The sequence below is a fragment of the Morchella sextelata genome (assembly GCF_020137385.1).
Source record: "Morchella sextelata strain SCLS chromosome Unknown scls_24, whole genome shotgun sequence".
In the NCBI taxonomy this organism is placed as follows: Eukaryota; Fungi; Ascomycota; class Pezizomycetes; order Pezizales; family Morchellaceae; genus Morchella; species Morchella sextelata.
The window spans coordinates 1,034,784-1,061,321 of record NW_025408639.1 but is presented as its reverse complement, the minus strand read 5'-3'; the positions used below and the strand labels follow the sequence as shown (position 1 = coordinate 1,061,321).

Below are 26,538 nucleotides of genomic sequence, written 5' to 3'. Positions count from 1 at the left end.
CATTGTTTTTTTGGGGGTGTGTATATAAAATGAACAAAAAGTACTGCAGCCGGTGATTAAATCCAGCTACTACTCCCACCCCTGGCTTGAACCCAGAACCTTCCGTCGTCCTGAGCACAAACACTCGGTGTCTAACCTGACGAGCAGTCTAACCGGTAGACCACTCGCCCTTGCGGTATATTCCCTGCAAGTGATAGATAAGACAATCAGTGCCAAGACGAAACGGGAACACCTAGCCCTGTTCTTGTCAACCAATCTAGCCCCCAGCCTCATGATGTAGTTAATATGAGGTTATTGTTATCATTAACGTTATTCGGCGTCGCGATGTGATGGTAGTAGTGGTGGTGTTAGCATTTGGGGGAAGCCAGCTTTATCGTCTTCTTTTACAGAATATGGAGCTTGCCACGGCAACGGGATTAAGCGTCAGACTTTCCTAGTCTTGCTAGTTTGGGCTTGTAAAGATAGGTGCTTTAAATTTCTCATTCTGTCATGGAGTGACAGAGGCTTGTTCCAAATCTCTGGCGTACACTTAGCAGGTTTATCTTTCGGACAAAGACTGGTGTCGAGTGATATTTCGTATGCTTAGTAATAATACTCCGGAATTTGCCCCTGGGCAAGGGTTCAATATGCTTGGCGATTTTGAGGCCACAGTTCGCGGATCTGTTGCTCACGCCCTCTGACGACTGCAGCTCTCTCTATTTCTCCTAAGCACTTTGCCCATAGTAAACGTTTCGTGGCTTTTTTCCATTCACCGCTCTCATTCGACTGTAATAAGCAGCACATAATTTACCGACCCCGCAAAAGCGACAATGCATCTCTCGAGCTGGAGCTCGACCATGGCGAGGGGCGTTGTGTCTGGCCTGCTCGGTCTACTAGCGCTGCAGGTACAGTCGGTTTCCGCACAGTCTTCAAACGACGAAGACATCAAGACCGTTCCCCTGCGCACACACAGCTTGTACCAGGTTTGTTTCGCCTCGGAGTGAGAAAGAGAATGAAAGATTCTAGAAAATTGACGCTGGGTAACAGCCGTACCTGGACTCGGAACTCCAGAGTCGGTGGTTCGATTGGGGCGGGGACACAATCATTCGTGCGGACCAGTAAGTTAATCGAAATATGTTTTTGCTGTGGGGGTTGTGGGCGATGAGTGGTTATGCTGATTTGCTGCTGTAGGTATATTCGCTTGACGTCAGACAGACAGGCACAGTCCGGGTGGCTGTGGTCGCGCCTTCCCTTGACAGCTACAAACTGGGAGGTACGGCAATCTTTTGAAGGGCTTTCAAAGACGGCGAGATGAGACTGACGGGGAGTTTTTGTTTTGGGGTAGATTGAGTTTGAATTCAAGATCCACGGAGCCGGGAACCTCTATGGCGATGGAATGGCCATGTGGATAACCAAGCAGCGCGCACAGACTGGTCCTGTATTTGGCTCAGTTGACAAGTTTGAAGGATTGGGTATCTTCTTTGATACCTACAAGAACAACCGTCCAGGAATCATTTTCCCCTACGTCATGGCAATGCTTGGTATGCAGCTCCTCATACATTGACTGGGGTTGGGGGTGGGGTGGCTACGGGTTCTAATTGGCATTTCGAATTCTAGGTGACGGCGAAACTTCGTATAACCATGAAAACGACGGCAAGGATAATGAGTTGGCTGGATGCTCAGCTAGGGGTCTGCGCGGCGCGGTCATTCCCACGAAGGGGAAACTTACCTATTTCCAGGAGAACTACCTCCAGCTCGAATTGCAGTACAAGAATGAGGACCAGTGGGTTACTTGCTTCAACGTCCACAATGTCACTCTGCCGCAGATCGCATATCTTGGATTCACAGCACACTGCGGAGAGCTTAGTGGTGAGTTAACTTTCTACATGTCTTTTTTTAATGGCTCAGCATGCCTAATGGTATTCGGCACAGATAACCATGACATCATTACCATTGCGTCCAAGAACCTCTACTCGATCAACCCCAACCGTCCCGCTTCCAACTCGCAAACGACCAGGCCCAACAAGATTACAGAGAAGCCGGCCACAGAGTCTGGAGGATGGGGCTGGTTCTTCCTTAAGTTCGTTGTCTTTGTCGTCGTCCTTATTGGAGGATACGTTGGATACACCGCCTATAGGGCACAAAAGAGAAGCTCCCGCTTTTAATATTCCACCCCCCCCCCCCCCCCCCCCCCCAAAACCGCTTGTTTAAAATATGCTTTTTCTTTCTTTCTTTCTTTTCCTGCTTCTTCCGCACTATATCTTTCTTTTTCTGTCTTATGTATTGTTTCCTCCTCCCGGGTGTGTTGGTATGTTTGTCAGATTTTATGAAATGATTTATCTCTGGATTTGGAGAAAAGAAAAAAAGGGAACAAAAAGCGCAATTCCTCAATCAATAACTTGGGCCCCTTTTTTTATCTACCGATACCTCTGTTCCGTTCGTTTCTATGTTTGTCTTGCGTGTGTATTGGCGCACTTGGTACTTGATTGGCGCTTTGAGAGCTGGCGGCAAGTATGTAGTCGGTCGGTGTGCGAATGAAGTGAAAATTTCTTGCGAGTGATGGCTCGAGATGCAGCTAAAAGTGAAGCTCGGGCCGTTCTATGGCACGCTCGTTGCAGTGTGTTTTGCCTCGACTGAATCATTGGCTAGCTCTACATAGCTACATGTTGGCACCTGCGTCGAGTGATCGATCCCAAACCTTGAAATTTAGAGTGAAGGGTTAGGCATACAACTGAGTAGGTATAGCTCTCACTGTAGCTCTACTTTATTTGTACTTTCCTGACGTTTGTAAAAGGAACTGCCATGGACTTGACGCGTTTTTGTACGGATTACAATACCGCTCAGATTGACGTTGAAATTCCTTGATCTGGGCATTTGTCTTGAAAACGCGCTGTAAAAGGCAACTTCGACGTCTGTGTAACCGTCCGCTGAGACGAATTACTGCGGTAGATATTAGCAGTTCCACAAATGTTAGGAAATTACGAGTAGGTGGGGTAGATAGGCACAGTAGGAGAAAAACAGCCGGCAAGTTGACTTAGCCCTGCCGAGTTATCTGAGCAGGGAGAGCCTTGCACACACCAGCGTGTCGAGCAGATCTGGGGGCAGGGCTATGCTTCGAGTGCATGCATGCACTGGAAGTAGGCTTGTGGCGACCACGCAGGTGTGTGGGATATTGTTCACTTCTTCATAAACACCTAACAATGAGTATTGAAACCCCTACTGATTAACCTGGTGTTGAGGCAGTTTATTAGTGCGATTTCTTCAATATATGAGCCCAGTGATTGGAGTCTGCTTGTTAATTTGAGCCTTTTACCGAACGGATTGCTACGGTAGAAGCTCCGCAAGCTATAGCTGGTATGAGAGAATCGGCAACCCATCTTCGTATTAACGCATCTGAATCAACCCCGCAGGCTGCACCTGCTGCGGCCTTTGTCCTACACGAAGAAAAAAAAAGTACTTAGCAGAAGAACATGGGGATAAACTCACGCGCCCACCAGCCCCATTATCAATTCCGCAAAATGTCCGCAAGTACTTAAGAGCGGCCTCGATCGTTCTCGTTACCTCCCGCTGCTTCGTCGAATCACCAAACAAAACCTCAATCAATGGCCGAACTCCTAGGAACCGCCGCCAGCGTGATCGCGGTCATCCAGCTCACCGCGGCCGTGGCCGAGCTGAGTTACAAGTACATTAGCGGCGTCGCGCGCGCGCCCTCAGAGCTCCAGCGCTTCATGAACGAGCTGAAAGCGTTCACTGCGGTGCTGTCGAGGCTGCAGATGTTCGCGCTGGATAACCCGGATATCGAAGACTCGTGGGGGCTTGGCACGGAGCTGCGCAGATGCGTGGAGGAGTTGAAGGATGTCAGGGAGAGGCTGGAGCCGAAGAGGGGTTGGTGGGGGGCGGCCTTGGGAAGGTTGCAGTGGCCGCTGGGGGAGAGGGAGACTCTGGATTATGTTTGGAAGATGGAGAGGCTGAAGAGCCATTTTACGCTGGCTATGACGGTCGAGAATAGGTGAGTTTGGATGTATTGTTGGGAGGGGCTTCATGTGTGGACCAAAGGTTTTTAGAAATGTGCTGACCTGGGTTAAGGGCATGCTCAAAAGTGATTGATAAGAACGTGCAGGATATAAAACGAGATCTCTACTCGCATACTTCCGAAATGAAAACCCAGCAGATTAGTAGTTTGCCGAGAACTCTCTGCAAGGTAATTACATGGTATCTGACATAAATATAGATTCAAATCGGACAAACGTGTTGAACTGGCTATATCCTCGTCCATATGATGAAAAACACAGAGAGATTAGTGGGAGAAGACAAAAGAACACTGGGAAATGGATCTTAGAATTACAGAAGGTGCAGGATTGGCTCGACCCGGATAACACAGGCTCTCGGCTTCTTTGGGCGTACGGGATACGTAAGTATTATTATCAGAAACCCCACTCTTTTTCATATGGAAAAACTGATGGTGCACACCGTTTTAGCCGGTGCTGGAAAGACGTTTCTAAGGTCATAAAACGACCATACTTAAAGGCCCCTGGACCAGTACTAACTAAATATATATTGTAGTTCTTTCATAATCGATCACCTCCGGGCACAAAACCAGGCCTCGGTTTATATCTACTTCAACCACAAAGAACAAGACCAGCAAAAACCTATCGATGTCCTCTCTAGTTTTCTGAAACAGCTGTCATGCCAAAGTCCCAGCTTGCCAAAGGCAGTCAGGGACTTGCACAATGTAATGGATAGCAAGCAGGAAAGGCCCACTCTCGATGACCTCTATACTGCTTTCATTCGCGTCGCAAGCTCTTTTTCTCAGACTTTCGTCGTCTGCGATGCGCTGGATGAGTGTGATTTCGAGACTCAACGAAAGGATTTACTTCCTCTATTCCATAGAATGGAAAATGACGGCATAAGATTGTTCTTGACTAGTCGAGAACATCCGGAGGATATTCAGGACTCCTTCCAAAGCTCACCAAAGGTCGAGCTTTCGGCAAGAAATGAGGATATCAAGATCTACATAGAGCAAAAGATAGAAGAAAACCCACGGGCACGGCGTCTGATCTCACAAGGCAACTGTAAGGACCAGATTATCGAACAATTGCAACAGTGCGCCAATGGAATGTGAGTCGAAGTGCAGGCGCAGAGCTCGTTAGTTCCGGTGCTAACAATCTGGGAGTTTAGGTTTTTATTAGTGTCTTTTCATATCAAATATCTGTGTCAACAGGCCACCGTGAAGCAGATACTGGTGGAACTCGACAACCTTTCCAAATCCTCCAACAAGGAAAGCCCCATGGACCCTACCTACGATAGGGTTATCGATATCATCCGGTCCCAAACCCCAAATTGCGTGGAATTGGCCATGAGAGTTCTTACCTGGATAGTCAAGTCTCGATCCACGTTAAGCGTCCGTGAGCTTCAACTGGCTGTATCTGTTGAGGAGAAATGCACTGTTTTCGAAGAATTTTCTTTGCCGGACCGGAAGACGCTTCTCGACGTATGTGGCGGGTTTACAGCAATCGAAGAGGACAGAGTTGTCCTTGTCCACCTCACAGTTTACGAATACCTCCTCCGGAAATCGATCATCCCCGAGGATGCAGAATTCCGACTTGCCATGGCGTGCACCACCTTTCTTTCCTACGATATATTCTCAAAGCCCTGCGACTCTTCCCAATTGAGGTTGGCTCGAGAAAAATCATATCCTTTCATAAAATATGCCGCAACACGATTCTATTCCCATGTCTACAGCTGCGACGAGACACTGCTGGCAGACACCCTCTTTCGGTTTCTTTCCAGTCCCGGAAATATCCAGTCGTATCTAGATACCTTGGAGGTAGTCCAGTCGTATCTAGATACCTCGGGGGTAATCCATCGAGCCCGCGGCCCCGCGCAGAAATCCACCAGCACCGGCCCGTTGCAGCTTGCGACTATATTGGGATCAAAGCTCGTGGTCCAAATGCTACTCGATGGAGGAGCTGATATCGAGCACAGAGATTCCTCGGGGAGAACTTGTCTTCATTATTCAGTACTTGTGGGATGCTCCGGGAACACTACTGTAAAAACCCCATTTGAATTTACAGATTTCGATCTCTGGTACTCAAGAAGAGACTGTGCTCTGTTTACCGCTTGTATACAAGGGCTGTCACCCCTTAGTTTAGCGGTCCTTGGGAAACAAGAGCCTATTACATCACTACTCATTGAAAGGGGCGCCAGCATATCAGCAGCCGACAATCTTGGTCGGACACCTTTATATCTCTCCGTAACCCTAGAAAACGAATCAATAACACAGATACTCCTCAAGGGAGGCGCCGATGCATCAGCAATATGTGGAGAGGGGGGCAAGACACCCCACATCTCGAGGAATCCACAGAGAGAATCAACAACGCCCATCAAGAAAACCATAGTAGGGGTGTTAACAGTCGGGCCACAAGGAAAGACGCCACTCCATATCTCAGTAGAACTGGGCAACAGACCGATAACCAAACTACTGCTCGAGAAAGGCGCAAACCCGGAAGTGGCCGATAATCTAGGTCGAACACCTCTTTGCGTGTCATCGGGAGCAGACGAGAATTCAATAACCCGACTCCTTCTTGAGAAAGGAGCCGAGGCGACTGTAGATCTTGTGATACCCGTGAGGCAAGGGAACGAAATAGCAACCCGATTACTTCTCGATAAAGGGGCCAAGACGTCAAAATTCGGAGATCGAGGTATACCACCGCTTCACGAGGCAGTATGGAAAGGGAATGTAGCAATCACTGAATTACTGCTCAAGCGAGGCGCCAATGCCTCAGAAGCCGGACTATTCAGACGAACACCTCTCCATATCGCTGTGAGAAGAGGGAAAGAAGCGATAACCAAAATACTTCTCGAGAAAGGCGCCGACACGTCCGCAGCCGACGACGACGGACAGACCCCACTCCATCTTTCCGCCGAGGGCTACAATTTAGCGATTACTCGACTCCTCCTCGACAACGGCGCAGACATGTCAATAGTCGATCACAATGGAAACACACCACTCCATGTGGCGTGTAGCCGTCAATCTCTGGATCGCCACATAAATAATGGTAGAATTCTAGAAATAGTCTCGTTGATGCTTGAGCGAGGAGTCGATGTTACAGCTACGGACGGTGAAGGAAGGACTCCACTTGAGCTTACGACTTGTCATCATAATCCCGAGCTAGCAAGTCTGTTGGGAACTGTGGCCGTGAAATCACGGGATGATGGTGTGGAGGGTTTCGAACGCATCTGTATGAGCGTTGGGAGAGAAATACCGGTACTTGTAGTTTCATAATTAAGTGGAAGGATGGTTGGAGGTGGTGCTAAGACCTATTCAGTCTGTTTGGTTAGTGTATGTATTTATGATTTAATTACGACCTTATATATAGCGAGAGAGCAGAACGATAACAGTACTTTCCTGGCTGCAAGACTCAAAGTAGAGCGGTAGAACTCCGTTCTCACCACTAGACAAAGTAGACTTTCCAGATCCCATACAATGGGCTGCATGGGCTTGAAAGAGTTATAGTTCTCAAGCAGATCCAGAGCGCCGACGCTGAAAGACCCTCCCCCCACAAAAAAAAACCCATCTTCCCGGCATGCCGACGATGGAACCAGAAACCCGGCCTCGAAGAAAGCATATAAACGCACAAGCAACACCCACCATGGCCTCGTGTACCACATCTCGCCGCAAAAAAGGGCCTTGAAAGCCACACGGGCCTTTCGAGTGATGATAGCCCATGACCCAACCGCAGAAAACCGCCAGTTGTGAGCACAGAGGAGAACACATCCGCATGCTCACAACTGCGCCAAAAACGGTCTGAGCTAAGCTACGGACGGACGGGCGGACGCATCTGTACGAGCGTTGGGAGAGAAATATATCGGTACTATATATACTTTGAGTTTCATGATCAAGTGGAGGTGGTGCGGTTAGTGGCATGTATTCACGATATAATATCGAAAGAACCCCCCCCCCCCCCCCCAAAAAAAAAAAAAAAAAAAAAAAAAATCCCATCTTCCTAGGTGGGCATGCCGATGATGATGATGGGAACGCCGCGCAAGAGCATAAGTAACACCTACCGTGGCTTCGTGCATCATACCTCGTTGCCAAAAAGGGAAGGCACTTTGTGATGACGAGTGATAGCACATGACGCAACGCATATTGCGCGGGAAACATTAAAGCGGTCAATTGACAGCTACTAAGGTGGATAGCGTAGATCATACTAGTAAAGAGATGTGTGTAATGAATGTATTCTGATGTACGAACACCTTTAGAGAACTAATATAATTGTAAGCACGGGGGGGGGGGGGGGGGGGGAAGCGGTTTCGATACTGCGCCGGAACTCCTAGTCTCATTCCCGGGCTCTTGTCGGCCTGTTCCTCGTTCTCTGCTCAAGTTATTTGTGGGTGAGGTGTGCTAATCAATACTTTACTCTTTGGCTTTGGCATGAAGCAGTGAAAACTACAATAACATTCCATAACGCAAACCAAGCGCTAAAGATCGAGCTCAAACCAAAGATAATACACGATCACACAAGTGCTAACAAAACAGAAACCTCTCTAAATACATATATACAGCCGGCCATTTTAATTAGTATCCACCAAGTTATACTTCGCCGCCAGCTCCAACGTCCCCAACACGCCAAAATCCTCATCAAAGTCCATCTTTATATCTAAAAACACCTCCTCCCACGTCCTATCCTCGCGCTCCTCCACCGCCGCCGTCTGCCACATCGTATCTGCCAAATGCGCCAACATCTTCCAGTACATCAGATGGCCCCCGCCCCTCACCTCCGTAAAGATGCCCCAATTATTCCGCTGGAAGAACGCCCACCCCACCATCCGACGGTTCACCATAATCTTCTCCCAGACGCCCTTCGAAAAGTCCAGGCTGAAGAACCCCTCCTCCGCAATCTTCAGCGGGTACCACACACCCATAAAACACCTATTCCGCCACCCCGTCAGCACCGACGTCTTCACAACCGCCCGCTGCACCCCCAGGTTCGCATTCAGCGGTCCGGAGCGGCCACTCGACTTCCTGTTGAACGGGATCTGCGAGAGATAGAACTGGTCCATCAGGAACGCAATGAAGTGGATCTTCCCCAAGTTCGCGGGCGTCATCGGCTGCGTCCGCCTCGCAAACGTCGCGATGCTCTCATACTTGAAGCGGTACGTCAGCAGCCACGCCGCATAAAAGTCCGTCATGGTGAGCACATCATCAACCTCAAACTCGACCGACTGCAGCCCCGGACTTTCACTGACGACGGTCGGGACCATGGTAATATCGAGATGCCGCTCGTCCTGCAGTATGGCCCAGTGCCGCGGGTCGCCATCATACGGGTACGTGGCGTGCGCCAGCTGGTCGTGGTAGAACACGCTGAAGCGCTCATAGAAGTAGTTATTCTCCTTCAGCTGGCGGACATCGATGGCGCGCATCCAGACGTTGTTCCTGTCCTTGGTGACGAGGCGGTCATATAGTAGGCCTGTGAGCGCGCGCTGGCCCTCCCGCGAGAGCTCGCCCTGCACGATGTAGCGCTGGTAGATCAGGATCTCCTTTGCGGGCTCGACGAGTGCGGCGGTCGAGGGGACACCGCTGAGGGCGGCGAAGTAGCGTGCGGTCATAAGCGTGAGCAGCGCGCTGGAGTTGAGCTCGTACACTTCGAAGAGCTCGCGGCAATGCGTGCGCACGGCGAGGAGCTCCTCGAAGGTTCTGCAGGCCTGGAGGAGCGCCAGTCGGGTGGGGGCGTCGAGCAGGTGCACGGTTGCGCTGGTTTGGCCAGCTGCGAGTGCAAGGGCCAGGATCGGGCCGGGGAGCATGGGTGCGGGCGGGGGTAGACCGCCGACCAAGGGCGGGATTATACCCGTTGTGAGCGGCGGGGGCGGTGGTACTCCGAGAACCATCAACGGGAAGGGCATTTCTATGGCTGGATAGACCGGTGGCGGCGGTGGGGGCGGTGGGGGCGGCGGCGGCACTGGCGCAGGCGCAGGCGGGACCAGGGCGGGCGGGACAGGGGCGGGCGGGACAGGGGCGGGCGGCATGATGGAGGTGTCAAAGTGTGTGTAGTCTAAAATTTATGGGTTGCAGGCGGGGGGGCCATAAATCTTTACCACTCGAGAGAGAGGCATCGCGCCATGCAGGAGGGCAGGCTGCTTAAATGTCAATGTCGAGATAGGATCTGGCGTCGGGGGGTGGGACTCGGGGGAACAAAGAGATATATGTGCCGGGTCGTGCGTGGGTGTTTGCCAACAAAGAGTCCGTCCAGTTGCCAGACAATCCTTATTATATAATATGGCAATGCACAAAGAAAGTGGATCCGAAAACCTCTAGCCGTGATTTAGTAATCAGTCAGTCGGTCAGTCTTCGAGAGTCGAGGGTATTTACATGTATGCTTACTCGTAGCTATTCTATGCATCAGAACATCCACGATCTCTTTGTTTCAGAATGCGAGACCAGACAACAAGGCCTCGAGCGACAGAGTGTATGCACATGCATGTACATGTAGTTGATGGCATAGTAATGTTGCTATGGCCCATATGGCAATCAATGAAGACGAAGTGTAGATGATGATGAGAACAGGAGAAGCCTCGCTCTTCTCCGTTCTAAGTAAATACAATCCAAGCCACCTATCATAATGACAACACGCCCTCTTCTTATAACAACAATAAACTAGGGTCGGGGTGGATTCCCTCATCCACCGGGCGACTCCAAGCCAGAGCGTCAGCAATCAACCCCCAGCTCCAAACCAACCCCAAGGACAGATCACCGCATCAATACTCCAGCCCTAAGCATAAGATAGATCCCACCCCGACTCTCCTCAAGACCCCAAACCAAGACCCACGTCCATAGAACCGATGCACGATCCCTATCCCCGGCCCTCCACCCTCACGCAAAGGCACCCACCATCTCAAGCCAACGTCCCCCCCCCCCCCTCCTACCTCGACCCCACGCACTCATACCACCAACGCGCCCCATAGACCACTACATGCACTCTCACCCCCAGCGGACCGCAAGGCACACACCATTCCACCACATGTAACTTCAATCACGAGTTATCACTCGAACCTCACAATCCGGGCTATGTCGGATACATGTACTTGCTTTCATGGCAGCATTACCTGGCACTACAATATCACTACCGACCCGCCGACCGCACAACCACTGCTGCTCCCCCCCCCCCCCCCCCCCCGGGGGCCCAAGCCCACCCCGGATTATTACCACGCATACTGGTAAAGTACTCGTGCTCTACATGCGCGCCCGCGGTATGAGGGCTTTTTTTTGGGGGGGGGGGGGGGTGATTAATGCGGTTGCGAGTTCAGCATTGTATGTAGTTTAAGCCAGCCGGGCGGATTGGACTGACCATGGGTGGGTTGGACTGGGTGGTGTGTTACGGTTGGTCATAGGGTATCACTCGCACACACACACGGACACGCATACATGCCCACTTTCGACTTCCAAGCAACGCTGTAGCATGTATTGAACGCCGCAAGCACTATGTAAATATAGATAGAGCTACATGTATATTCCATCCCTCCCTTTTTACCAAACCACACCAGAAGACCCGTAACCCACACACACGTTACAAGAAAAAAAAAAAAAAAAAAAACACAAAAAGAGAGAGAAAAACCATGACCCCACGGCGCCCCGTCCGTCCGACCCGACCATCAGAGCTTTATGCATGCACTTTACTAACAGTATTCGAAATACTCGAAATAGTAAAAAAAAAAAATGCGTAATGATATGTAATAACCTAGCCTACATTCCTGCACCACAAGGTATCGTATCGTATCGTACACCCACATCCCGCGCGCACACACACCCCTCACTCACGCTCCGCCGTCAGCGCAAAGCTCACGCCCAACAGCCCCATGCCCACAAACCCAAACACAAACGGCACACGACTCCCATGCTTCAGCGCCACCGCCTGACTAAACAGCGTCACGCCCACACTCGCCATAATCCCCGCCGTACTCGCAAACAGCACGCCATACCCCACGCCGCCCACCTCCCCGTCCCCCTCCCCCCTACCCCCCCGCATCACCACGGCCGCCAACCCGGCCCCCAGCGGCTGCGCCAGCCCCCCCAGCACCGACGCCCACAGCACCGCCTTCCCGCGGCTGCGCAGCGCCAGGAACAGCGGCAGCGACATAATGAACCCCTCCGCGATGTTATGGATGAACAGGGCGAGGAACACGCTGAAGCCCAGCGCCGGGCTGGCATGGTTGGTGGCGTACGTGATGAAGCCCTCGGGGATCTTGTGCAGCGCGATGGCGAGCGACGTCTGCACGCCGATGCTCAGGAACTTGTTTTTCGCGACGTGGTGGTGCCCGCGCTTGTCCGTTTCCGGCGAGATGTGGGCGTGCGAGTGCGTGCCCTGCGGGAGGGGCGGCAGGTGTGCGTGCTGGTGCGGTGTGGCGAGGGCGGGGGTGCTGCTGGAAGCGGGGGGGGCCGGCGCAGGTGCGGGCGGGGGGGGCAGCAGGTCGTCGCCGTCGGAGGCGAGCAGCATCACGGGGTCGCAGCGCTGCTGACACACGTGGTCTGTAAAGCCGTAGCACGTTCCGTCGCCCCTGCACTTGACGAAGCCGCTCAGCTTCTGCTTGATACTGGGCTTCCTCACCAGCGTTGGCGGCCCTGTGAGCAGCGGCGTCGTTTCGGCGGCATCACCCGACTCGAGATCGTGCGGCGGCAGCGGCAGCGGCAGCGGTTTGGGCTTGGCCTCGGAGGCGTGTTCCTCGCAGTTGACGATGCTGCTGGGCAGCAGGTGGTGCAGTGTGTCGGAGACGATCTGGAGGCCGGCGACGCCGGCGAGGAAGGAGCCGATTGTGGCGTAGGCGGCTGTCGTGCTGGATGTGGTGGCGAGGAAGTAGCTGTGGGCTTTGGGCAGCATGCCGTAGAGGGCGCTGTAGAACTGCATGTAGATATGTAGTTGTTAGTATTCCACTTCCACCAATGTTCAAAGAAAAAAAGTAACAGCCAGGAAGCCAGGAAAAGCTAGGAATGAAGCAACACACTCACCATAACACCAAACGACAGCGACAGCGACGCCGACAGGAACGTCGTCGACTCCCTGATACTGAAGTGCTTCCAGCGCGGAACTTGCCGCGTGATAAGGTCCAGGCAGATTATCGACGAGCCAACAACTACATGATGCACAACGGCCCTGTCAGTGATCGGCTGCACATGTTTGCGCGGGAGCGGGAGGGGAGGGGAGGGGGAGTAGCATACCACAGGCTAGCCCGCTCGCGCAGGCGAGAATCCACCCGGTTTTGTCGTCGGAGGAGGCCATGAGTGGGAAAAAGGAACGGTTCGAGGTGGGATTGGGTGGTGGATGGGCCGGAGCGGAGGTTTGCCTGCTTTCTGAGGATGGAATGGACAAAGCAATCAAGGGGTGAGTAGTAGTGGAGTAGTGTAGCAGAGTGTCGAGAAGTGGTGTTGCTTTCTTTTCCTTTTGCCCGCAAACAAGCAAGTATTACAAGTTTTCGCAAGGATGTTTATCGCAGATCGGATCGCTGCTCAACTAACCACCCAGATAGAGTACAGGGGGAACAAGTGTGTGTGTGGGCGTGTGTGTGGGGAGAAAGAGGAAAAAGCTAGGGTGAGGAGGAGAAGGAGTAGGAGCTTTACAAATAGATACCCAGCAGGTTATATAAAGGGGAGGGAGATGTGCAAGCAGGTAGAATACTCTAGTACGCCGGCATGACTGCATAGGTACTACTACATTTCATTGAATTTCCTGGCATGGACAGTGGACACCCTTCTGGATACCTAGGTAGGGTCCATGTACCTTACGTTGTGCTCGGACTTGAGTGAGTGAGTGAGTGAGTGAGTGAGCGTGAGGGAAGGAAGGAAGGGGGGCCGCAGTGACTGACTGACTGAGTGAGTGGGTACCTGGATGGGTAGATTTGCAGTCTACATAGAAGTGTGTAGGCAGGCAATCGTGGGGCTGCACGCACCCTGACTGACTGCGGCCCGGGTGGAATCGACAACGCTTAGAGCAGGGCAGATAGAGTACATGTGCTCTACCGTCCTGTCGACAGCTGAGACAGCAGATAAGAGCATGAAGCTACTGCATCCGATGTCTGGCAAGTAGCCAGAGCCGAACAGAACAGAAACGCTGTGTTCCTCAAACAGCCTTGAGTTCTCGGTTCTAGATTCTGCCATCTCACCTGCTGTATCGATTTGATCTATGCACTCCATCTTCGAATATGGAGAGTACATGGGTGGTTTGGCTTCTGGGTCATACCCGACGGTGATCACATTTACATGTGTCTGTCTGTGCTCTCCACACCGATAACGAACACATGCAGTCACGCGCCAGGCTAGCCCCTTCCAAGCGCGGGGCAATACCGCAAGGGCAACACAACAGTCCCCTTCCCTCACCCCCCCCCCCCCACAAAATCCCCTCCACCATCCACAACCTCACCAACCCACGCCGCAATGTCCAAAATCACGCTCGGAATCATTGCCGCCGCCTCGGCCGCCACCGGCGCTGCCGCCACGGCCCTCTACCTCTCGGGGACGAAGCCTAAGGCAGCAGCAGCAGTGCCCGCAGCAGTGCCCGCCGGTATTGCGTCGAAGCACCCGGTGCGGCGGAAGCCTGAGGAGGGCGGCCCGAGCCTTGTGGACCCGACCGGGCTGTTCCAGTATGGTGAGTGAGCTTCTTCTTCTGCATGCAGTGCACACGTGTATTGTAGGCCTCGTTGGTGGCTAACGCGATATCCCAGGCTTCCCCGGCCCCGTCGCAGACCTAGCCACACGGAAGCTCTACGTCTCCTCCTACGACCGCCGCACCCGGAACCCGCACTGGGTACCCCTCCCCTCCCCCCTCCCCTCCCCCCTCCCCCCCCCCCCCCCCTTCTCCCCACCCACACACTAACCCCGCCTCCAGGTCGCCGAACACATCACCCCCGAATCCCTCTCCTCGCGCGACGGCGACCGCGGCAACAGCAAATTCCTCGAAGACGAGTCCATCCCACCAAAGTTCCGCGCCCTCCTCAAAGACTACTTCCGCTCCGGCTACGACCGCGGCCACCAGGCGCCCGCCGCCGACGCAAAGTTCTCCCAGGCCGCCATGGACGAGACCTTCTACCTGACCAACATGTGCCCGCAGGTCGGCCAGGGCTTCAACCGCGACTACTGGGCGCACTTTGAGGACTTCTGCCGCCGCCTCACGGGGCACTACCCCAGCGTGCGCATCGTCACGGGGCCGCTGTACCTGCCGCGCCAGCACCCGGATGGCAAGTGGCGCGTGTCGTATGAGGTCGTGGGCGACCCGCCGAATGTGGCGGTCCCCACGCACTTCTATAAGGTGATTGTGGCGGAGGATGGGAAGGCGGGCGGGAGTGTGGCGGTGGGCGCGTTTGTGCTCCCGAATGCGGTGATTGGGAATAGCGTCAAGTTGACGGAGTTTGAGGTGCCCGTGGAGGTGGTGGAGCGGGCGAGTGGGCTGACGTTTTTGGAGAAGCTGGAGGAGGGCAGGAGGAGGGCGCTGTGTAAGGAGGTTGAGTGCTCGCTGGTGATGAGGGAGTTTAATAATGCGAGCAAGGGCGAGAGGAAGCCGAGGAAGTAGGCGGGGGTGGGTGGGCTGACGGGCTTTCGGGAGGTACATAAACTAGATGACCAATAACAAGTAGCTTTTATAGACTTTTCTGTAAACTGTAGGTGATTGAGCTCTCAGCAGTTGGCCCCACCGAGTGGCCTGCTGCCACAGGCCCTAGCTAGGGCATATGTAGAGCAGACCCACAGAAACCTACCATTACACAAACACTTTCACGCGGTACTAATCCGGCCACCAACGAATAAGTTGCATGGGTGTGTTTCTTGTATTCGGGGGTGTTTGGTCAACCACCACCAAATGGACAAAATTGCCAACGAGTAGTAAGGTATCTAAAGAAGGCATTCAAGTACTCGGAATTAATTCAGCATGTCTCTAAGCTGTGATGTGGGCGGGACCTGGGGCCAGGAAAATGTGAAGATTCTAAAAGCATGGAAGATACGATTATTGTATAGAAAGATAGATCTACTTCTGAACTATATGGAATTAACTAAATCACACTTTCCGTGGGATGACTTTGGGCGTGGTTGTTTGGGGGGGCGGTTATAAAAGTTCCCTTTTGTTGATTTTGAGCCTTGATGGGGGTTTTCCTCGACAACAACGGTTGACAACAAACGCCCGGTTGCCAAATACCTCCAAAATACCAGAAACACACACCCACATCTAGTCACTGATGTTCTGAGTGACAGCTCATGATGCGCCCTGTAGTGCGCCGCGTACCTGAGCCAACACACCACAGATCGACCAGAGGTGAAGGCTCCAGTTAGTTTCACCACGACCCTCCAGCTCTAAACCACAGACCTCGACCAATTATCAATCAATCCAATCAATCAATCAAGCCAGCGTAATCATGAAATATCACTCGGCACGACCTCTGGCATTTTCTGTTGTAATAAATAAATAATAAATAATAATAAATGCGGAAGATCTTGGCTTTCTTAATTGACTTGCATATAACGATAATACAGAGGGCAGATCAAGGCCCTATTTATACACAAATGTTGTGCCTAGAATAGTTCTATATATGACTACATATTGACATATACTGACACCACTTACTATGAGTAGTAGGACATTGCTCCTAGGCTCGCACAGTAATATCAACAATTTCGATTGAGGGGGTTGGGCCGCTGCTTGCTTGCTTGCTTGCTTGCTTGCTTGCTTGCTTGCTTGCTTGCTTGCTTGCTTGCTTGGGCTGGGTGATGGGATGGGCGAGGAGGTTGACGATCTGCTTAATTGCTCATAAAGACTCAGGCGGGCAAGCACATAGCACTATAGTTCAATTCAGCATATAATTCCTAATTCCTAATTCCTAGTTCCTAATTCCTAATTCCTAATTCCTGATTCCTAATTCCTGATTCCTAATTCCTGATTCCTAATTCCTGATTCCTAATTCCTGATTCCTAGTTCTCAACTCTTAACTCAGCACGCACAGAACACATCCCCCACCGCCAACTCATCATGCACGGTAGCAATATTTCAAGACTACATGAGATTATATACGCTGGTAGCTGCGCTGGATCTGGGGCGTTTGTTTGGTGTGCTGGAAGTGGACATTCGCGTGCTGCCACCTTCGCAACCCTTTTTTGAGGCCCGCGGTGTTTGTGGTCGCGGTGAGGTAGCAGCAAGGGCGGTGGGGATGCGGCAGCAGAGGCCGGCGGGTGATCCAGCGGAGGTAGGGGATGCGGCGAAGGTAGGGGATGCGGCGAAGGTAGTCGAGGCTGCGGGGGTACGGGTGGGGGGCCCATCGGAGGTAGAGGAGGCAACGGAGGTAATGAGAAGGAGAATCGCTCAGCTCGCGGGTGGGTGAAGAGTACTGCCAGGGGCTGAGAAATGTCAGTACAGTCAACAGAGCGGGGGGGGGGGGGGGGGGCGGGGAGAGCTTGAGAGATACTACTTACGAATTGTAACTAGCTTTGATCAAGAAACTTTTGAAAGGACGCTCTACTTGAGGCGTAGCTGATTTAAGTAGCTTTGGTATTTTGTGATAGCTGAAGGAAATCATTGAAGGACTTGATAATCGCTAGAGGAAATCGTTGAGGGGCTTATAATTGTTAAGGACTTCGGAAATGTTGAGGGACTTTGCAGTTCCTGAAGGACGAAAGGGAGGAAGAAAGAGCTTTTTTATAGCCTTGTGGCCAGCCCGTGCGTGTGGTCAGTCTGCAGACCTACCGTTATTCCTCTTAATTACGGCCGAGGAAAAAGCGTGTATCTGCACGAACGAACCCGTGTATCTGCACGTACCGTGAAGTTTTATACCCAAAAGGCTGCTAATTCCTGATTGATGCCGCCGGCTGAAAATTTTGCAAAGCTGTACTGCGGGTTCGTGCAGATACACGCTTTTTCCTCGACCGTAATTAAGAGGAATAACGGTAGGTCTGCAGACTGACCACACGCACGGGCTGGCCACAAGGCTATAAAAAAGCTCTTTCTTCCTCCCTTTCGTCCTTCAGTAACACATTTTAGCTGTATGTTCAATTCTGTCTAAAGTCATTTTTCGATTTTTATGCTAGTAACACAAGTCTATAGTGTTAAAAACATAAGTATATAGTGTCAAAAACACAATATAACAATGGTTTACATGTGTCAAGGACACATTTTTGACACATCGAAACAGTGCTATAGACACAGTTCCAGCACATTTTCGACACATTATTGGCACATTTCGACACAGCACGCAATTGCACAAAACTTCGATGTTTTAATGCATTATATAGCACATTTTGATTGTGTTACTAGCACGATAACACGACACATACGAATTGTGTTACTAACACAGGCGGGTTTGTACCCTGGTGTGTAGGCACGTACCGATGATCTTCAAACAGGTTTTCTAGTTTCAACTCTTTTTTCCAGGGATTATGGTAAGATGAAAGGTACTATTATTATGTCGGTATCCGTGTATATACAGTGAGTCAACCTTCCAGCCCATTATTCAGCTGACCAGGCAGGCAGCGAGCCAGCCTTAAGTTCCAGTCCATTCTCAACCCCCGAGTCCTCATAAGTAAACAGCTCGTCAGCCCCCGAGAGTCTGAAAGCCGAGCTTGGCGTGGGAGCGAGTGGGCGAGTGGTTCGTTGTGATCGTAGCCAGACATGCAGTCGATCAGCTGTATTTTCATAGATAGTAGATAGAACGACTACATAAAACTATTTATATACTCTACAAGGAGTTAGCGGTTTCTGGATAATGGGCATGGACACTGGCGGTTGTACTGCAAGTTTAGTTACCGTGGTGCATCATGCATGCATATTCCCGTGACTTAAGCCAATCAATTTAATTTTCTACTAGTACTTTGCTTTAAGCCCATGGGCTTATTTCCCAGAAATAACGGTACTCGGGGCAGGTAACAAGAACCTGAACATAAAAACGCGCTAGCAGGGCCAAAGTGGTTGCTACCAGAAAAACGATGTTCAGGTTCTTCATGCCTGCCCCGAGTACAGTCGGGTCTCCCTATAAGGTTACCCCCTATAAGAATAATCGCCCTATAAGGAGTGCGGTGTAGGGGCCCATTTTTTTTGTATAGTAAATTAAGGGCAAAGTGCTGTATTCTTGCTATAAGAATACCCTTATGACTTTGAGATGGTTTTTGGTGCTATACCCTTATAGAGAAATTAGGGTAAGGGGTTATTTTGGTGCAAATTGTCTGCTACAGAGAGCAAAATGCAGCTTTGCTCCAACTCCCGTACACATAACACTGTATTATATCATATCCGTTAAGCCTATTGGTTACATTATCGTGTTCGTATCCACGGGTATGTACGTGCTGGCTAAATTTTCTCTATGCGTGTGTTCTGTCCCATTTGTGGATGCTACCCATTCACCGGACGTCCATCGATTGGGTATCCTATCTGATGGACACTTTAGATATTCTAGACGTCTGCCATATAGGCATCCCATTCATCGGACATTTGTACCTACAATTCTGGAACCGTACTACTACCGTGCCTAATGAAACAAAGGCACACATGCACACGGCTTCAAAATAAGATGACTGGAATTAGAAAGAAGAAAGAATTATGCAGCTGGTGGAAGGATCCATGGTTATCAGTAATTCGGATTAAAATCTGAAATTGCTCCGTGACCGCGATTATCAATAAAGAAGAATATGAGGATAAGGTACAATCAGAGGTTAAATATAAAGATTTTTCTTAGTTTTTCTGTCGATTGAGAACGTGATTTCTAACTTCTTGAAAGTACTATCTACCGAACAGGGTAACCCGCGACATCATTCCACTTAAATTTGCTCAATAGGCCTATTTTTATTCTCTCAGAATCATGAATCTATGTGAGCATATGGGGGACGGGGTATTAACACCTTACAACTTTAACAATTCGGCAACCCCTGTCACTGTTCCATTTTTCTTCTATGCGTACGTTATAGTAAAATGTCCGGTGAAAGGGTAGCGCCTGCGAATGGGACAGAACACGGTGTTTTTTGTTTTGCGGTTAGTTTGGGGGTGGGGTGTGCACGTGCTGGGCGTCCTTGCTTTTACTATGTAGGTGTCTTTTGCTTTCAATGGGAGTGATCCCCGGGGTTTACGTTCCGGTATTCACTATCGCGGGCCCAGTATGGGCTCTTGTTACTATGCCATTCTAATAATATAGAGCTGGTGTATTGCTGTGAATTCTCGGACATGAGCACCTCTGTGGATGGGCCAATGGATGGACGGGCATCAAGCTGCTTTTTTTGAAACTGAGATTCGCGAGTAGATGCGCTTTCAATAACGGGCCCAGCCAGGGCCGGTGTCACCGGCGGTAGGCATCATTAAACAGGGGTGTCCAACGCCCGTATAGTCCCAGTCGTAGTTTCACGATCCATCACTCTCACCCAGTCCACACAACCTTCAAACCTCCATGCCCTCAATTGCCGCCCAAAATACTATACAAATGACCCCCCATTTCTAACTTTTTCCCGCCGCCGCGCCCAGTCTAGTAAATAGTAGTAGAAAGCATTTTTCTATAGCGCCGGATCCGACTTGATCCTCGTAATATACGCCGCCGACACCGCGTTCCACGCCGCCATGTACTTCTGCATGCAGTTCGTCAGGCACAGGCTCTCGCCCGACGACAGGCTGCTTCCCGGCTTGGGAATGCACTTCTCGAAGCACTTTTCGTTGATTTTCTGCATTGCACATCCCCGTTAGCCCCTTCTCCCTCACTCTCTCTCTCTCTTGTGTGTGTGTGTGTGTGTGGGGGGGGGGGGTGTACCTCGATGAGCATGCGGGCGTTCTCGACATTTGTCTCGTGCTGGATCGTCTGCATCAATGCCTACCGCCGCGCCCAAATCATCCAAATCAGTCTCTCCCTCTATCTCCCCAAGCTGGGCCGGTTGGGTCTGGAGGCTAGGAGGTGCATACATGCTTGCGCTCATCCTTACTCGCGCCCGGGCCGAGGCCGAAAGCACCGCCGAGGCCAGCCATTGTTTCTTTCTGTTTGTGTAGGATACGTGAATTAATCCAGGGGCCGGGTTGCTGAGAGTGCAATTAATTGGTTGGTTTAATCAATTGCGCAGGTGGGACGGTGACGTTGAGATAGAGTTATGTAGTTGGGTTGGGGGAAAAATTATTGTTGCGTGTGACGCAACTGGCTGGGTGGGATGTGCCGTGATGAGGGATACGCGGTGGGGTGTTGCCGGTGGGATGGTGGGGTAATTTCAATGAGGATGGGAATCTCCGGATTCACAGCTCTTCGGGAGATGGAGATACCTAAGATCATTTCTGCTATGTACCTACATACATGTAGTTACGGATATTTTTCTTCACGGCACGCTGTGCAGTGGCTTTGTTGGCTATTTTTCGACTTTGGGTCTGCTTAGTATATACCTAACCCTATAGCGCCAAGACGAGGTATCTTTCGAGATGCGACTCGATAGGTTGCCTTAAAAACGCATCGTCCCGTGAAATGACCCATTGCTAGGATAGGTCTTCGATTCTGTGCCTTCGAATGACTCGAGATTTAGCGGTATGGTTTTCGGCCCTTCTAGTAAGATCCCTCTGCCTGCCGGCCCCCACCATCGCAACCCTGGAACACAGCATCAAGACACCCTCCTACCCCCCGCTCCCAAGAAGTTACAAGACAGATCTGGTGCGTATAGCTTCCGGTAGAGGGCTATTACCAAGAAGCCAGCACTATATATCAACAAAACGCCCTTCCCCGCTCATAATTGTAGCGAGTGATACACCATGACGCGGCCATTCGTTCCCGTTGCTTGACCGCATGCATGCCCGCACGTATCCGCCCGCACGCGCGGCGATGCAACCACGATGAGATATAACCACGATGTCATTCTATTTCCGGGAATGTGATAGGGTTATTATGGTGCCGGTCCCCTGGCGGTCAATGGCTTGACGGGAAAACCATTTGTTCGGGCTTCAGGTACCAATAAATCGCCTTTCATGGTTTTGGGGTGTAGGCCTGGAGTAGGTACTCACAATCTGTAAGTCCATAGCTATCTAAACCTTCAAAAAGCAGAAGAGAAAAGCCATTATATCCCACCGTGCGTCAGTGAAATGCTGACCCCCCCCCCCCCCCCCAAAAAAAAAAAAGCAAATTTTGCGTGGCTTTACTATAAAGGGATCTTGTTATCTCTCTTATCAAATAATAAATCTCCCATACGAATTTAATTCCTCTATTATAGGGGGGTTAGCTTTACCGGACAGGGCTGGTAGGCTTAGTAAAACCAGTACTATAATTCCTTCTATGGGTTGTGTAATTTAGCTATTTTACTGTAGCTGGCTGCTTCAAGCCTACTTAGTGTAATTACGATATGGAGACTGGAAATAAGGGTATAATGCGGGGTGAGAAAGTGGTGGGGAAAGTGGGGGGGGGAGGCTATTTGTGTTATCGTAGATTCTGCAAGTGCATGTGATTGTAGATGGGACCACCTAGGCGTAGATAGCACTTTTCCATATAAACCACTATATAATCGAATATATCGCATTTCGAAGGTTAGTAGCATGGCGGTTATGGATATATGTGTGTAGTGGGTCCATAACCACTACCATGCCAAGGCCTGCCATCTGCGGGCATCAGTTCCGCGGGCATGTCTCCGCGGGCATCCACATCGGCGACACACGACATCACTCGACACCTCCTCCTACCTACCTACGAACAAACGGCCAAACCATCCATGGGCGTGAGTGGGCGGCACAAACATCACAGTCACGACAACACCATACGATAGATAGACAGCGAAACTTCTCTTGATTCAAACCAAACGACCTAACTGACTGACTAACTCTCCTAATCTAATCCTCTAAGATCTAGTAGATAGGACACGACTTGCCGGTACATAGTTGATGATCGACATGACTGAAACGACGAAGAAAAAGAAAGTAAAGAAAGATAGTATGAAAGAGGAATGAGACAAGAGAAGTAAAAGTAAGTAAAAGAACCGACCACAACACCCAGACCGACCATGGTAAACCGTAAGACAGAGACAGATAGCGTATCAACTAACTGGCTGCGTGCGAGCCAACATTTGATAGAAGGGAAAAAGAAAGCAAAAAAATGAAATGATATCCAGCGAGTTTCCGCCAACGGCAGCAACTTTTATCACCCGGTGTCTCCGTAGGTACGGACAACAAGACAAGACACACGACAGGTCCGCAACAAAGTACGAAAGAAAGAAAGAAGGGAAAAGAAACCGAAAGTGAAACCACTACTCGTCTTCGTCAGACTCCTCCTCCTCCTCAGACTCCCCCTCAGACTCCTTCTCGTCGTCTTCCTCCTCGTCGTCATCATCCACGTCGACGATTTTAGCCTTAGAAGCCTTAACAGCGATGCGGCCGCTGGTCCTCTTGATGGTGGCTCCACGAGTGTTCTTCTGAACGACACCAGTAGCGAAAGTCGAAACATTCTTTGCATTCGAGGCCTTGGACGCAGGACGGTTTGCAGCAATGGTAGCAGCAGTAGCACGAGTTCTAGACGCAGCATACTTATCGTCGATGCGGGAATGAATCAAAGACCTGACACTGACGGCCTCGCTTGTAGTCGTCGACGACGGAACAGCAGCAGGGTTCCCAGTGACAGCAAGGCGGAACTGATGACGAGTGGTCGTAGCATGTCTCGTAACCCTCGGAACTCCAGAAGCAGCAGGAGTCGGGGTGACGGGCGCTGTCAAAGCCGGGGACTTCTTGATGACCACTGCAAAGCCGTGGTTTTTGGGTTTAATAGGCCCCCGACTTCTAGTAATCCGACGGACCGACTCGGAGAGCTCATCCTCACTGAGCTCGGCTTCGTCGGTCTCGTCGCTGGAACTAGACTCCTCGTCCTCCGAATCACCGAACTTGGCCGCAGTGAGAATGCCGCTCATACCACCAGAGCTACCAATCTCTTCGACCTGCCTGTCGAAGCGAACCTTCTTGTACGAGGAAGGAGGGGTAGTAGCGGTGTTATCCATCGAGACGTCTTCGTCCTCGTCTTCGACACGCTGGTATCTGGAGGGATCGAAGCTGGGAACCCTTCTGATGACCACAGCGAGGTTACTTCCGTGCTTTTTCCAGAAGCTCGCTTTAGGTTTTTCGAGGCTTCGAGTGATTTTACCCAGCTCGCTGACGATACTATTTGCTGCACCGAGAAGATCCTCGTCGGTATCGCTGTGGACTTCAGCGGGGGTGGGGGTAGGAGTGGGAGTGGTGTTCGTGGTGGGGGTAGAACGCTTTGCAGCAGACGGCCTGGCTCTGGGTTTAGCTGAGCCGGCGAGTGCAAGTTTGCGAGCACGGGTTTTGGCCTTCTTGGGGGCTTTCTTGGAGCGGGTGTAGGCCATGACGAGAGATAAATGCGAGAGGGGAAGATCGTTATAGAGATGACTTGATATTTGATGAAGGAAGCGGAATGAAGATGATTATTCTCACTGATGAAGGATGAAGGATGAAGGAAGAAGAAGAGAGGAAGAAGAAGAGGGGGAAGAGAGGAAGAAGAAGAGGGGGAAGAGAGGAAGAAGACGAGGGGGAAGAGAGGAAGTGGCCTCGAGGGTGTTACGGTCACTTGCCTTTCTCGGCGGGGATGCGGACAGGCTGGGGGGAGTGCGCAGGCGGTCGAGTGATATTCTATGAGCGCCTATGCCCGCCCTAGTAGCTCATAAGCCACATACAATATGTTCTATGATGCTGATTTACTATTTTGATTATTTCCCCCCGAGTATTCTGTTATCTTCGTGGCAGCTGGAGAGAAGCTGTGTAGCCTATGCCCGCTCTTGAGGCATTCGTGGGGTACTCGAGATGCGTAACAGTCACTGCGCAACAGGGGATCACACTCGAAGCTGAAACACGTTTTGGGGGGGCCAAAAGTTATTTTGTGTCGAACTTGTGCTGTAAATAGTTTTTTGGAACTTTTTTTTAGACAAATTTATCTTTTTGTGTCCGCACTTTTATCAGTTAGAGAAAGTGGGAATAAAAATATGAGTTCTCTTATACACAGCTGGATGGCATCTATTGTATGCAAGATGTATTTAGATTCATATAATTGTTTATGTTGATTCTTTCTATCAAGCACCAGCAGAAGAAGAACCCCAGACCCAATGCATTATTAAAAAGGAAAAGCTAAGCCAAACTATCTACCTACATGTATCTACCTATCTACAACCCCACCTCTACGTGGCCCCCGCCTTCTTCTTCTCCTCCGCCTCCCTCTTCCTCTGCAGGTACCTCTCCCTGGCACCCATGACCTCCCCCTCCGTCTTACGACTCTTCGCAGCCCTCTCCAGATTCTTCCTCTCCTCCTCTCCCGCCTCCAACGCCCTCTTCTGCGCGGCTGCCAGCTGCTCCTCCACCATCCTGCTCTGCCTCGCCCTCGCGTCCTCCCTCCTCCCGCCAACCCCCTGCCACGCCTGCTTCCTCTCCCCCCCGCGCGCCGCCGCAACCACCGCCGCAACACCCCGCGGCTTCGCACTCACGTTCAGCCCCCCCTCCAGCAGCTGTGTCTTATCCACCACCACCCCCTCCTCATTCACCTCGACCCCCCTCTCCCTCGCCAGCTCCGCCTCGCCTTTCTCCTTCACCTTCTCCTTCTCCCCCTCCCCCTCCTTCTCCCCCCCCTTCTTCCCCCCCACCACCCCCTTCACCGCAGCCTCCACCAGCGCCCCATGCCGCTCCTCCCCCCTCTCCAACACGCCCCTCCAAAACCCCGCACCTCCCCCCGCACCCTCCTTCCGCCTCCTCTCCTCCCGCTCCTCCCGCTCCCGCTCCCGCGCCGCCTCCTCCGCCACCTCCGCCCGCTGCCGCCGATACGCGTCCGTAACGAACGTCTCCTTGCCATCATACTCGGCGCCCTCGGCCTCGCGCTCCTTCGCCAGCGCGCGCTCCTTCGCGACCAGCGCGTCGCGCTTGCGCACCTCGGCCGCCGACAGCAGTGACGCCATGTATTTTGGCTGCCGCGCGGCGTCGGCGGCCGACGGCGCGGCGGCCTGCGTGCGTAGCGTGGACATGGAGTCCCAGGCGGTGTCGTAGTCGTAGATGGTGGGGTCGAGGTCTGCCGGGGGGGCGGTGGTGGTGGAGGAGGGGGTGGCGGCGAGTTGGGCGTTGACGCGGGCTTTGTCTTTTGAGGCGGCGGATTTGGGTTTGGGTTTGGATTTGGAGAAGGCGCTGGAGGCGGTGGGGGTGTCGGAGTCGGAGTCGGACGAGGAGTCGGCGGCGAAGTTCTGCAGAGGGCGTTTTGGCTTGGGGGGGCCGGTGGGTTTGGGGGGCTTGGGGAGGGTGATTTTGGGCGGCATTGTACTGGGTGTGGTTGTGGGTGGGGATTGTGAGTGTAGTTGAGGTGCAATTGGGAGTGCAATTGGGGGGGGGTCTAATTAAAGTCCGTGGTATGGTTTGGTATAGTATGTATGTATGGGGCAGTGAGTCGTGAGTTTCGTGATTCCGTCCGTGGTTCTTGGTTCTGTGAGTCAGTCAATGGTGGTTATAACTATCCCAGCTATCGGTGGTGAGTCTCGATGGCGAGCGTGGATGATGTGAGAGGATGAGCTATTTACGTAGCGTAGACGGGCAGCCCTACCTACAGTGCAGCCTTATCGCTCGGGCA

The 26,538-nt window shown here is 51.7% G+C and overlaps 9 protein-coding genes across 9 annotated transcripts; 4 read left to right on the top strand and 5 right to left on the bottom strand.

Annotated features, from left to right (window-relative positions):
• Positions 1-809: 809 nt before the first annotated feature.
• Positions 810-2,144, top strand: H6S33_007839 (uncharacterized protein; the record flags this gene model as incomplete). The annotated part of the gene is made up of 6 exons (XM_044839196.1): positions 810-962; positions 1,027-1,097; positions 1,171-1,252; positions 1,325-1,520; positions 1,597-1,848; positions 1,912-2,144. 6 exons carry the CDS (start codon positions 810-812, stop codon positions 2,142-2,144), a joined length of 987 nt encoding a protein of 328 aa, XP_044688712.1.
• A 1,437-nt stretch (positions 2,145-3,581) lies between these two features.
• H6S33_007838 (uncharacterized protein) lies at positions 3,582-7,264 on the top strand (the record flags this gene model as incomplete). Its single annotated transcript, XM_044839195.1, has 9 exons — positions 3,582-3,988; positions 4,066-4,157; positions 4,211-4,390; positions 4,458-4,482; positions 4,543-5,097; positions 5,158-5,169; positions 5,722-6,604; positions 6,651-6,680; positions 6,746-7,264. 9 exons carry the CDS (start codon positions 3,582-3,584, stop codon positions 7,262-7,264), a joined length of 2,703 nt encoding a protein of 900 aa, XP_044688711.1.
• A 1,289-nt stretch (positions 7,265-8,553) lies between these two features.
• H6S33_007837 (uncharacterized protein) lies at positions 8,554-10,005 on the bottom strand (the record flags this gene model as incomplete). The annotated part of the gene is made up of 1 exon (XM_044839194.1): positions 8,554-10,005. The coding sequence occupies one exon, from the start codon at positions 10,003-10,005 to the stop codon at positions 8,554-8,556; it is 1,452 nt and encodes a 483-aa protein (XP_044688710.1).
• Positions 10,006-11,786: 1,781 nt separating this feature from the next.
• H6S33_007836 (uncharacterized protein) lies at positions 11,787-13,250 on the bottom strand (the record flags this gene model as incomplete). Its single annotated transcript, XM_044839192.1, has 3 exons — positions 11,787-12,872; positions 12,980-13,104; positions 13,190-13,250. The coding sequence occupies 3 exons, from the start codon at positions 13,248-13,250 to the stop codon at positions 11,787-11,789; spliced, it is 1,272 nt and encodes a 423-aa protein (XP_044688709.1).
• A 1,151-nt stretch (positions 13,251-14,401) lies between these two features.
• H6S33_007835 (uncharacterized protein) lies at positions 14,402-15,533 on the top strand (the record flags this gene model as incomplete). The annotated part of the gene is made up of 3 exons (XM_044839191.1): positions 14,402-14,612; positions 14,689-14,771; positions 14,853-15,533. 3 exons carry the CDS (start codon positions 14,402-14,404, stop codon positions 15,531-15,533), a joined length of 975 nt encoding a protein of 324 aa, XP_044688708.1.
• A 1,474-nt stretch (positions 15,534-17,007) lies between these two features.
• On the top strand, positions 17,008-17,328 carry H6S33_007834 (uncharacterized protein; the record flags this gene model as incomplete). Its single annotated transcript, XM_044839190.1, has 1 exon — positions 17,008-17,328. One exon carries the CDS (start codon positions 17,008-17,010, stop codon positions 17,326-17,328), a length of 321 nt encoding a protein of 106 aa, XP_044688707.1.
• Positions 17,329-20,476: 3,148 nt separating this feature from the next.
• H6S33_007833 (uncharacterized protein) lies at positions 20,477-20,939 on the bottom strand (the record flags this gene model as incomplete). The annotated part of the gene is made up of 3 exons (XM_044839189.1): positions 20,477-20,641; positions 20,728-20,787; positions 20,877-20,939. 3 exons carry the CDS (start codon positions 20,937-20,939, stop codon positions 20,477-20,479), a joined length of 288 nt encoding a protein of 95 aa, XP_044688706.1.
• Positions 20,940-23,179: 2,240 nt separating this feature from the next.
• On the bottom strand, positions 23,180-24,286 carry H6S33_007832 (uncharacterized protein; the record flags this gene model as incomplete). The annotated part of the gene is made up of 1 exon (XM_044839188.1): positions 23,180-24,286. One exon carries the CDS (start codon positions 24,284-24,286, stop codon positions 23,180-23,182), a length of 1,107 nt encoding a protein of 368 aa, XP_044688705.1.
• Positions 24,287-25,111: 825 nt separating this feature from the next.
• Positions 25,112-26,230, bottom strand: H6S33_007831 (uncharacterized protein; the record flags this gene model as incomplete). Its single annotated transcript, XM_044839187.1, has 1 exon — positions 25,112-26,230. The coding sequence occupies one exon, from the start codon at positions 26,228-26,230 to the stop codon at positions 25,112-25,114; it is 1,119 nt and encodes a 372-aa protein (XP_044688704.1).
• Between the last annotated feature and the right edge of the window lie 308 nt (positions 26,231-26,538).